The sequence below is a fragment of the Glossina fuscipes genome, unplaced genomic scaffold, assembly GCF_014805625.2.
Source record: "Glossina fuscipes isolate IAEA_lab_2018 unplaced genomic scaffold, Yale_Gfus_2 0, whole genome shotgun sequence".
NCBI classification, from domain to species: domain Eukaryota; kingdom Metazoa; phylum Arthropoda; class Insecta; order Diptera; family Glossinidae; genus Glossina; species Glossina fuscipes.
In genome coordinates, this window is record NW_023998414.1 from 25,250,990 (window position 1) to 25,264,078 (window position 13,089).

At 31.7% G+C, this 13,089-nt stretch overlaps 1 protein-coding gene across 2 annotated transcripts; it reads left to right on the forward strand.

The window, feature by feature from the left end:
• Positions 1 to 10,958: 10,958 nt before the first annotated feature.
• On the forward strand, positions 10,959 to 12,078 carry LOC119643733 (uncharacterized protein CG1552). Of its 2 annotated transcripts, none has more exons than XM_038043184.1 (3): positions 10,959 to 11,417; positions 11,489 to 11,642; positions 11,809 to 12,078. In XM_038043184.1, the coding sequence occupies exons 1-3, from the start codon at positions 11,297 to 11,299 to the stop codon at positions 12,029 to 12,031; spliced, it is 498 nt and encodes a 165-aa protein (XP_037899112.1). In that variant the 5' UTR covers positions 10,959 to 11,296; the 3' UTR covers positions 12,032 to 12,078. The 2 variants fall into 2 exon arrangements, with proteins under 2 accessions (XP_037899112.1, XP_037899121.1); XM_038043193.1 differs by having other exon boundaries at positions 11,489 to 11,603.
• The last annotated feature ends 1,011 nt before the right edge of the window (positions 12,079 to 13,089 follow it).

Below are 13,089 nucleotides of genomic sequence, written 5' to 3' on the forward strand. Positions count from 1 at the left end.
TTTTTTTTTTTTTTTTTTTTTTTTTTTTTTTTTTTTTTTGATATTTGCAAGCATATAATAGTCGCGCAATGCTAGATCTGGGAAAAACGTTAAGTAGTATTGAAATTCGAGCACCATTGCAAGTCATTTTGGTATTTGTAGAAATCAACTTGGGACACGGGGCATATTTTCCATTGCGAGTTAGCGCGTTACGCGAAAGCAAGCGTCTTGAGAATAATTTTTAGAACTTTTGCGGCCGCACCGAACCCATTACGCTGAGTGTTATTGTTGCCCGCACGATTTCGTTTTAGAACTGTTGCCGTATTCAAGGTAATGCCCATACTTAATCATAGGACAAAGTTCGGATTTTGCCATTGTTGCGGCAAAAACAAAAGCAACATCATTAAATCTCGTAAGAAATGGATCAAAGTCCCGTAACATTTTCATCATCAAGCATCATTCGACGCTTTGCACTTTGTAAAAGTAATACGTTTCTTTTGTCGAGGAGCAAGTCTGCGTATGTGTGCGTGTCTGACAATCGACGCTATTAATATATTATGTTTGAGTCGGATCAGGAGTTTGTTTCGATTCGCGCTTATTTAGAACACCGGGCAATACTATAATCGGTTATATAATTATTTCTTCTACAAATATTTTTATGATTTTTATGAATATGAAAACTCTAAACTATAGCTTAAGTTCACTCTTCACTTCACAGTGCACTAGACTTCCATTTCAGATCTTTCCGTGCAATATTTTGTCACACCGAAAACACTTTACCCGAATAGGATCATTGGCAGCAAAAAATCGCTTACAAGCAACAATTACTCTTGTACGTGGAGGGTAAAAGCCAATTAATTAACACACGTTGACCACGTTATTCCCGTTATTTTAGCAATTATAAATGCTTAGCTCATTTGGTGTTGTATAATAAAAATGAGTTCAAAATTCCAGTCCTTGAGAAGAAAGAAGTCCTTGAGAAGAGTGAAAGGACAACGTTGTGCTATCTGCTATTGACCACTGCAACCCCAAACGAGATGCATTTTTGGGAAATTTTTCCAAGATGGGAACAAAAACACTTTAGTGACTACAAGGAACACAGTACAACTGTCGTAGGCTTGAATTTAAATGAAAACCAAAAAATCAATCCTTAATCTATATGACTATAGCTATTACGATATATATGCGGATTTTAAATCTATTGATTATTGCATAATTGACGAGTGTTTAGAAGAAGAGGAAGAAAATCAATTTCGACTAAAAGAGCGAATCCCCTACGCATCGCGATAGAATATGTTGCATTCAAGATATCGTAAACAATTCGAACGAGAAAAGTGTAAAAGTTGCTTTATGGTCGTATGCACGGAAAAATCGTGTTTAAAATTTTGAAAATTATTATGAACATGTTCTTCTGTTAGTTTTTCCCATTAGCCTGCAATCATTTCGGACTGACTCGCTTTTTTCGAGCACTTTATCCATTAAAGTCTCTCCTTTACTGCATTTGTCGAATACTGAAACGGTCGTCTTACACTTTACGCGAAAAAATGCATTGTTTTCAAAATAATTAGCTTCTTTCGAATAGTCCTCGACCTGGCATTCAATTAACGTTTGTCTCAATAAAGCGATGCTAAGCGTTTTTATTTCGAAGCATCGCTCAATGAGTGTAAACACTTTCTAGCGCTTAAGAGAAGTCAGAAATCATCAGATCTGCCATCAGCATCATGTAACTAACCATCGGGCATTCATTATTCAATCATCACAACACTTGTCGATCGGGCGTCTATCTTCAACGCTACCAGATACACACTTTCTCGCTCTTCCTCTTTCTTTCTTGTCATTATCGTATTTATATATGTATGGAAAATATCGCCTGGTTGATGGATCATATTGTTGTCTTCTCGGTACCTTTTGAAATTGCAAGGAAAACAGTCCTTCTAGATAATGAGCTCTTCTCCGCATATTCTAAAATATTCAAAGCATCTATGAAGTGGATAAGGAAAGAAATTTTCTGACAAATGTACAATGGTTTTACCCCTTAAGTAACTATTTTTTGAAATCTGTAAAGTTACAACACGGGATTTAGGGGACGAAACAAAAATATATATCCCGATCACATACATATAGAAGGCTAGAAGAATAGTTAACAATGTTTCTTTACCTCTCCGAAACGATCTTAGACCTAACTGGCAGCGCCAGGACGGCTTTCAATTCAAGGAATCAAGGAATTTGCTTGACATTAGACGACTAGAAGGACTAGATATAAACTCGAAATTTACCAAAAAAATTCCATCGAGGTATTGACGAAAGCTTGCCTTTAAAATATATCTGATTTGCTTTATGCTGAATGCAGAGATTCCAACTTTTCTTGTTCGTTGCAGAAGATCGGGAAAACATCAAGTCAGATATACAGCAATCCATTTGGTTTAAAAAACTTCCTGTGATGACCTCGATAGAAAAATTTTAAACATACGATCATTAATAAAAATAAATAGGGCGAAGTTACCTTCAAACATCCGTCCAAATTTATTGCGGCTAAATTTTGGATAGAGTTTGAATAATACTGAACCAATTAATGTGTACCAAAATAAATTTATATCTTAATCACTTCAGTCTTACAATCACTCACTCAAGTAATCATTGCTTATGATTTTTTCAAATTTTTTGTTTTGCATGAAATCCGCCAAAGCCTTTCTGTGATAGAAACATAGGAATAAGAAAATAATAATAAACGTCAAGGGCGGTCACGAACATAATCGATGCTCGAGTAATCTATTGTATAATTCCGTTAATTTAACTCGCGTCAAATTATATCCATAACCCGTGAAAAACAATGATTCTTTTCTTCACTCACAATCTGGTCTTTTTTCTACTGAACTGTCCCTTCAAATGGATCCGAAAAGTCTTAGCAATATAATCCTTTTATGGCTTTACCGGCTTGAAGGTAAGCTAAATTTGCTATACAGCTGCTGCTTTATAGCTGATTATCAGGCTTAGTCTTCTTCTTTCATAATTTTAAAACTCTGACGGAGTTCTAAGACTTTCTAGTTTTTTAAAAGCAGAAAAAACACAAATTTTTTTATTAAATTTGCATTAGCTTCACATGAAGAACGAATTGTGCAAGTAATATTGCCTTTGTGTTAGAGAGAGATTACGAATGCCCTAAATAAGCTAACGAGAACGTATATACAAGTCGATCGATCTATTGATATCTTTTTTCATTCATTCATCTACTTGCAGCTGTGGTAAATTATCGTTTCAAAATTGTAATCGTGGTGAACGCAAATATCGCGATAAACCCTATCCCGAATGCTGTACTTTGGTCTATAAATGTAAAAAAGCCGATGGTTCATCTTATTATATAGAGAAGGATGCCTCCGAGGATGCTATAAAAACCGAAAATTCTGTATAGCTTTAAGTTAAATCTATTATTAAATATTGAAAACGTCATATATAATATGCTTTATATAAGTAATTGTTAAATTTATATTTATTTAATATTATTTTATTTTATAATAAATAAAAATTATTTAAAACAAAAATTTATTCAAATTATTTTTGATATATATTTTCAATTTCGATTAAATGAAGATCGATTTGGTAAATTTTTCTTTCGAATTTTTCTATTAATATTGTTTATTGCTAATGGACGCATTCCGCACACTTGCAATGAAATTTCAAATAAATCAAAAATGGAACTAATAGTGTCCAACGCAATATAAAATAAAAAAAAAATGAAAAGAAAAGAAAAATCTCTTCTTTTTTCCTTTACATTTCATACATATTTTGCAACAAAATACTTCGACACCTTTATCAAGAACGTACGAAGGACAATTTATAAACAAATAAATATATATACATATACATATATATACATATATATATATAATATTTTCGTTCTACGATAAACACGGTACAAAAGTCGGTCTTGTTAAGTTATACTTCAACCACTGATATGGCAAAAAAAAATAAAAATAAATAAAAAAACACCATTTTGTTTACTCTAGCGCAAGAGATGTGCTGCAAAGGTGAAGAGCCGTATCATACTTCACATACTTGTATAGCGCTGGCAGCATAAGTTTGATGCAAGTGGCTCGTAGTAGTAGTGTCAACGTGCCACCATCATTAGGCATACACAGGATAAACTTTATATAGACAGCTCTTAGCATAGTGTGCAAATGAGTATATTTAATTTTATTTAACTGTAATAACTTTATGCGGGTTTTTATATTACAAAAATCAAAGGGGGAAAAATGTAAATGTAAAGCAGAAAAAAACAATTTTTTTAATTAATTAAACAGATGCTGTAAAAATGTAATAAGAACTTGTATTAAAAATTAAAAATAAATAAAACACACAGAGATAATAATAATTTATTTGTAAAATATTCTTTTTTATTTCTTTATTTATTTATTTTTATTTTTTTTTTTGTTGTTCACTTTTCAATCAGTCACCAAGTGAAAAAGTTGTACTTCATTTAAAACGTGACTCTTGCAAAGATCATTTAAAAATTCCTATCTTCAAGGATTTGCGTTTTACATTAATTATCATATCCTACGGTATGCATACAATCAATTTGTTGACTTGAAAAAAAAAAAAAAACGATCACAATGAATAACATTTTTCGAATTGCTGAGATCCTAACTCCTGACACTTACTAAGATCCTAGGCTCCTAACATATGGCCTTAATATGTCTGTGGAAATTTGCGAAACTTTTCATCCTATTCAAAATTTTACGTAACAGAGTAATGTGTCGCCATAAAATATATAAAAGCAAAGTTTAGTAGGTTAGTGAAATTACAAAGATCGGCCGGTAAACCCGAATATCATCGATTTCTTACGCGATTAGGTTATCATGTGTTATAAGCTTGCCTAATTCAACTAATAAAAATAATTAGTACAATTACAGTCGCATTCATATGCCGGGAGATATTATATGGTGGGCGTCTCAACACGGCAACGCGCGGCTTCGTATCGAAGAAGCGTTCAGCCAATTTCTTTTTTCTTCTGATTAACGCATATATCCAATCGATGGTCTATTATCGGCTTGCATAGTGCTTCGCTTCTTATGATTGTACTTAAGTAATAGGTGATAGCCTAAAAGGACCAATTGTCCTTTCGCCAAGCAAATCGTCTTCTGTCAAAAAGATCGAAAAAACATTAAGTTAACATTGGTTAATATTTTGAATAGAATGCTCCTTATAGTTCTCCACAAATAAGCCGGCTTCCCGACTTATTCTTACAATGGTTTATTCGATCTCTGTAGACAATGGATGAAAGGCTTCATTACATACAAATTGTTGTTGTTGTACTCTTGTGGTTACAGCAAGATAATATGCGATCTCTTTTGAGTAATGTGTCCTAGCTATGCCGTTCGGAAACTAATCAGTAAACACATATAGCAGGGGTGGGAGACTTTTTTCATGTACGGGCCAATTTCAAAATTTATATTACGGCGGGGGCGAAAACAAAGTTCAACCATAACTAAAAATTAGGCAATTAAGGTAAATATGAATTACGGCATTATTCTCACAACAGCTGGGGAGGTCAAGATATTTTAGCTCTGAAATTTCATAAAAATTAATTACCAGTTAACGGTAAAATGGTATTCGCATCGGTTCTTTTCGTAACCAATCACTCAGGGGATGTCGTGTATTTACAGTGTAGCACGATGACAGTCAGAAAGAGGATTTGGCGAGGGAGAGACGTGAATTGGCCTTAGCTTGGAAGGTATACGCCCGATCGATAAAAGTTATATCTTAACTGATCGAGCAATCAATATAGCCACGACCACGCACCAATCGCAACGAAAACATGGTCTACCGCGTTGGAGATTGCATCCGAGTATGGCAATTTGTAGCCGCTCCTCCTAAGTACTTGGCTATGTGATAGTTAACCGTTAGCGTGACCGTATCCTTTAAAGAAACATAAGATGTGCCCTGAACATGACTTGCTAAAAAATCATCTAAGACACCACAGCAGTGCTGCTGTTAATGAAAAAATATTTTCATACATATTTATGCGTGTGCAAGTGTCCAGGTTTCTCCTCAAACAGACAAGAAGATAATGCAAAAAATTTGACCATCAAGAGCAGTCAGCATACTCCCGGGAAACAAAACGTATTATCGAAGAATGGAGTGGAAAGAATAACTGCCAGGCCTATAATCAGCCTATTGCTTCCGTTTGCATAAGTTTTATTCACTTTTTCAGTAGCATGAGGAGATTGATACAGGCTATGACAAAATTTCGATTTGCATCGGACCTCGGTATTGGTTTTGTTATTTAATTATGTAATCTTGTATATACATATATTGAATATATATTTTTTATTTATTATTATTGTTGTTGCTTTTCTATATATTACAATTATTTAAAATTTTATATGCAATTATGAAATGAGATAAGCGAGATAAATAATCCTTTTAAAAAGGTATCAATCGTAGCATTTCGCATGCGGCAGCTAAATGGCTTTATAAACGGTTTGTTTGCATTTATTTATATTACTTTTAATATAGGTATGAAATTTATTATACGGTAAGTGAATAACTTTAAAAGGGACATTAAAATAAATTTTTAAGTGGAAAAACATGTTCATAGAATTTCATATATTTATTTATTTATTTATTTATTTATTTTATATATATATATATACATATATATTTATTTTATATATATATATATATATTTTTTTTTTTAGCAAATTTTTATAATAACACCGATAATAAACTTAATTTAAGTGGAGTTGTGGTTTAAAGGCATATGAAAATGACAACAAAACAAAGAAAATTGTATATATAGTATATAAATTATATGTATATATATATATACATACATACATATATATATTTATAAATAATTGTTTGCCATAAATAGGGATAAATGGATGTTTAAAAAAAAGGTACAGAAATTAATTATAAAACAAATTAAAATAAAATATTTTTTTTTTTTTTTTTTAAATTTCAACATGCATAAGAAAAATGATTTCTGTAAGGGATGTCCTGAAGTGATTTAATATCGGTTGGTTGGACAGGGCGGATTCGTGGTCTAAAATTGCTGAGATATTAATTTAAGACAGAAAGCGTATTACGGAAATTTTCCTCATGCCGATGAACACTTGTTCCCGGGACTGAGGCTAGTATAACGGAATCAAGGCCATAATTTCCAATGACATAAAAGTATTAAATACAAGGAATAAAGAAATAAATAAATAAATAAATATATATATATATATATTATGAAAAATATTAATATTAGGAAAAAATGAAAATCTCAGCTTATTCCGGAACACCCTTTGCTTTTTGTTTTTTCATAAATATTTATCAATTTTTATTTTCACATACACAAAATGTCTTTCACTTTTCCTTTGTCTTCTTAAAAGATGTCATTCAATTGTATGAACTTCTCTCTTAATCAAAAATTCAAGTGATAATCAAAAATTCATAAAAATTTCATCATTTATATGTATGTGTGCTGGAGTTATAACAAAGAGCGCCTTTTAGAGAAAATAGATTGTCAAATTTGTGCAGTAAACAGGCGGGAGATTCAACTTAGCATAGGCCGAACCTCGCGACATATATAATTAGATGCTCTTCCTTATTATCTTCACCTTAAATATTACTTTAAAAAAGTCATTTATAATTCTTAACATCTGCTTAAAGCACGTAGAGTAATCAGGTGACATGAAATCTTTTTTGCTCTTACGCTGATTGGGCAGTGAAATGGTGCAGGTTTCTTCTGAAGGCATTTTTCAATGCTACGGACGAAATATCGTTGCCGATCGTGGTATAGGTATTCAAATTTTCATTTAAAGGAAATCGCTTGATTGGTTGTATGTATAAGTTTTTCTCATGCACACAAGTACAATTTCAAAACGGCTTTACTTCTAGTAATGGCGCACGGCACAAGCGCCATACCATCCTAACTGAAGCCTTGATTCATCTCATTAACAATTGTACGCAAATTGTGCGAATATTCGTGAATCCTCTTATCGTTTTTCTGCCACCTTCTTAGGTTGGGTAAAGGCTTTATTGCTTGATAAAAAGGTGCAACGGCAAGGAAATGAGATGCAAAGTTGAATATCTGATAAAAGTACAAATACTTAAGCAACGCCTGACGCATACAAAATAATAAAATTATTATACCATCGAGCTATAGATATAAAAATATTCATTTAAAAATGTATACATCTGCCATTGACAATTTAATTTCGGTATTTTTTTTTTTTTTGCAGCTTTTTATCCATATCAGTATTCGGAAAAAGAGATGCGAGACAAAAAGTTTTTAATGTATGCACATGAATCTTTCAGTCAAATTATTTTGCTTATTGTAGATTGAGAAGAATGAAAAACAAAGAAGCGACTGTATACGGTTCAAGTCGAAACTTTTGTACCCATCGTGCTCATACATGCTCGTCACAAATCAACCAAAACACAGCCAAGATAATTCAATGTATTGTTGGTAATATTTGCCTGAAAGTATACTATTAAATAATGATGTAATAAAATACTTGTCCTTATAGTATACTATGCTTTCATAAGAATACGGCTCTGCCATTCTCTTCTTCACACCCTTCAGCATACAATAGCAAGTGTACATAATGAGGAGTGAAGCGTGAAAAAATATTCGAATTCGAATATTTTAATAAATTGATTAACAGTACCCGTGTAGCTTGTTACACCTTAGCGATATAGAAGGTATCTTTTGCCCTTGCAGTATATACAGAAGCACTCATCCGACCAGGTAAAACCTGTATATATATGTGAGCGTGGGATAGCTTATATAAAGGTGGCAATGGCAATTCGAACATCATTTATTTCAATTTCCTCATTCTATCCATCGACACGGTGACGCAGTGCATTTCTTGCACTGCGAGTAGATGTAGAACCCCTTCGAAAAATTGTCTTTCCGTTTGTTTCGCATGTATCCCTGGCAACATCACTCTGCGATTGTCCATTAAAATTTTCGAAATTTTTTTTTTTTTTTTTTTGATATATTCTGGTGTACAATCACTTCGTTTGAGCGTCTGCTATCTTCAACATTCATCGGGAATACTTGGGATCTCGTTTGATGTTAGTAAACTATCGATAAATTTTGGGGCATCGAAGAAGAAGAGATGGCATTACGTTTTTACGTTTGGCGAGTCTCAATATTTTAGTTTTAAGCAGCGAAAGGAATCGGGATTTTTGCATTGTTTTTATGTTACAAAGCTAGCGTTGCAAGGAACAACAACAAGTAACTTGTTAACAAGTGATCGAAATGAAATGAAATTATGTTAAGCGTCCTTTGTTTTTTTGTTTTTTTAGAAATGACTAATCACTCAGGGGATGTCCCCTATTCATGTTGTTGCGGTGACGAGCGCAATGAAATGAGGAAAGATTATGGATTAGTGAAGCGGCGATAGCTCAGTAAGTGTATGAATGCAAGTGTTATGCCTTTATCGAGCGAGCACTGTGACCAAAGTAATCACTACCGTCTGATTTGATGACCCCGATTCGTACATATTCGGCTACTCTTCCGGATAGAGGTTAGAAGATTAGCACTTGGTAAAACTAATATGGATTTTTGGTGAAAGAGGGCGTTTATTTTTCAATCCTGTTGTTTTTTGACCGATGTGTTCAGATTTTATATGGCGACAAGATCAAAAGTGTATCGATACTTTAGAGGTTCTCAAAAGTCGACCTTACCTGACTATCACTTTTCAAGTTATTTTTATGCTAAATAAATGCATTTCAAAGCGTACCCTTAATATGACACATGCGACCTGTGTGGTTTTTATTTTTGTTGTTTTTGTTTTTGGCGATGACATCATCCAGGTTAGTTGTGTTTAAAGTAACATTAAAAATAGGAAAATCGAAAGAACCATAGTTACCTCAGCCATTAGTATTTATATATATTGACCCGAAGATCTTAACCAATGAAAGTCAAGCTTTTTTACATTTTAAAATTAAAAAAAAGAAAAGTTTCCTAATCATAACCTGTAGAATGTACTCGAAAGTACTTCAACTTCGCAAATACGATCAGATTAGATCTTTACAGCTTACTCAGAATTCTTTCTTGGTAATTTGTAAGATATGGAAAAAAAAATGTATAACATCCATAGCGCATTCATGAAATTTCAGTAGCAAGTTTTGTTTGAAGTTTTGCTTCTAATCGGCATTTACCATAGATGAAACTTATCCAACACAAAGCTTTATCAAATGTTGTTTTTTCATAAATATAAAAAATCATTTTATCAAATGAAATTGATTTGTTTGTACGTCGAGGCGTACGAATTTATGCGCTCCAATGCCCAGCAAAGGATGATCACAAGAGATGAGTTCGTCTTGTGATCTCATTTAATGGAAAGGACTTTTTTGAGGCAAAGCGAAAATATGAAAACATCTTACAGTGTTGCGCGATTTAATGGAAAATTTGGAGACGTATCCCACATGTTAGTTGATATCTATACGCATAGAGTTAGTAGTTTGCTCAATAGTAAACTATATTGGATATTTGGAGTGGAGGTCTTTGCTTATGTACTTTTAATCTTAAAGTAACATATCTCATGTACACATAATACTTTCCTTTACTAAAAAATAACATTGATTTATTTATTTTCAGTTGTTTGTTCTTGAACAAATCCTGGGCCATAATTGACTTAGCTGTAGAATAGGATAAACGAAAGCCTTGATTATCGCAGTGGAGTACGTTTTGAATCGTTAATCGACTCTTAGAGCTTCACTAGGATGGAAGGCTTAATTGCGATATAATTGAGACGTAAACAATTGGATAATTGTGCGTTGTAGAAGGACAACTCAAATTAGGCAAAGACTCAATGTCTCATTGCCTAATTATCCTATTGAAATATGTATGGATGTGTGTGTGTGTATGTGTGTTTGTGTATGTGTTTTATATACTTATTTATTCATTTAATTATCTTTTTGTTCGCTTATTTAAATACGTAGGTGCCAGTGAAAAATAATGAAAAAATATCTACACTTTTCTAATGTATCTTAATCAACAGTGTGTACGAAACAATAATACTACTATTAAAGCTAATAAAAGTTGACATTTATCTAAGCATACACTCGAAAAAAAATGTTGGAAAACATATTTTAAACATATTAAATTACGGTACGAATATTATACGCTATATAGCAGTTTCATTTCGCATTCATATTAAGCTTTCAAGCAATATATCTTTACCGACAATTTTGTAATTGTGTATCTGTGTCGAGCTTCAAATGTGATGAAAATTTTGTATGCATTGCTTACAGTTTAGTTTGTTTTGATCACTAGACTTTATAGAAGTTATATTTTTGAAAGATTTTCATTAAAAATATGTTCAAGCATTTAATATATTTATTAATGATTTTTAAAACCATTCAAGGTTTTGGGCAATTTCATTTAAAGCAATACACGACTCCCGTTGATTCAAGTGAAAATGATAACAGTGTTTTAAGTAAAGACTAAAAATAAAAATATACATATGTTGTTTGAAATATTAGAAAAAAATTATTATTAATTTCATAGGAACCTATCGCCGTTGCATGTGGGAACAATCGAAATTCTTGCCCAGACGTCTCGTTCTGTTAAGTCTTTGTTCAAATTTGTTTTGTGAGAATAATCAAATTATGCAACGTTCCAGGTCAATTTTTGTAGTGGAAAAAATGTCTAGACCCAACGAGTAGTTATTTTTCTAGAGTAGTTGTTATGAAATTCAATTTTTTTTTTTTTTTTTTTTTTTTTTAATTTACAGAATAGAAAAATCCTTATTAACAATCTCTTTTTCCTATGTTTCATATATATATATAATATTCTTCGTGGGAAACTCAATCAAATTTAATCCTTAGCTGTTTGGATATATTGCCCGAACAATGCGAACAAGGCGATGAAGAGGAGCTAATGTATAAGCCATTTCCTGATTGCTGTCCAGTTTATTGCAATTTAAAAAAACGTATGCAACGATTGAAAACCATGCATTTTCGACACCGTATGCTCCTAAATATGCAGCGTCAGCAAGCGGCTGGAGGAACAAATATGCTCCTAAATGAATACGGCTTGGGAAATTTTTAAGAAAAATTATTTTGTGATTTTTTTAAATATATAAATATATGTATGCATAAAATATTTTAAAAATATATACATTTTTTTTTTTTTTAATAATAACATTTTATCTTTACAATTTTTGGGAAAAGTATTTATAAGGACATCGCCTTATCAACGAATATATATTAAAATTGAATTTTCACGCTAAACATATATGTAAATTCATAGCCCTTAAGTGTATTATTACATAGAAGAAATGCATTTTATTACACTTTAGAAGGCTATCTAGAACCAGTTTTTGAAATCAAGCCCTAGAATCTTTCCAAAGTTTAGTTATAAAAGTAATTTTGGTAGCAATAATAGTACGAAAAAGAAAGGATTTGTTTCAAGGTAAGTCATGATACTTTATTCTAATAATATTTGGATAGTAATAGTGATTGTAATAGAAATAGTAATAGTAATACTTATAATAATAGCAACGGAAATAAAAAGCATTATATTAGTTGTAGTTATACTACTAGTAAAAGCAACAGCAATAGCATTGCTAATAGTAATAGTTATAATTTTTATTTATTATTTCCATTGACCTTCACTTCAAATATTGTAAATTCGACTTGATTGCTGTGTACAATAATAATAACATCAATACTAACATAATAGTAATGGTAATACTTACAATATTAGCATTAGTAACAGTAAAAGTAATAATAAAAGTAATAGTACTAATAATAATAACAGTAATAGTAATAATAATAAGAGTACTAGAAATAAAAGCAGCCATAGTAATAGTAATGGTAATAGCAAATAGCAAAACAGTCATAGTATTAGTAACAGTAATATTGACAGTATCACTAATAATTATAATAACAGTGATAGTAACAGTTGTAGTAATAATAATATTAACAGTAATTATAAAAGTAATTAGAAATAATATCAATCATAGTAATAGTAATGGTAAGAGCAAATTGTTACAGTGATAGTAATAGTAAGTAGTAGTCGTAGTAATAACAATAGAGATATTAACAATGACAGTAATAGCAATAGCAATAGCAATAGCAGCAGTAATAGTAACAGTGATTGGTAAT

Excerpts from the sequence above, each read along its gene's own strand:
- LOC119643733 (XM_038043184.1), top strand. The coding sequence starts at position 11,297 with ATGTTCAAGCATTTAATATATTTATTAATGATTTTTAAAACCATTCAA. Across the intron at positions 11,418-11,488 it reads AAATGATAACAGTGTTTTAA|GAACCTATCGCCGTTGCATG; the intron begins GTAAAGACTAAA and ends TTAATTTCATAG. Across the intron at positions 11,643-11,808 it reads AAAATGTCTAGACCCAACGA|CTGTTTGGATATATTGCCCG; the intron begins GTAGTTATTTTT and ends TTTAATCCTTAG.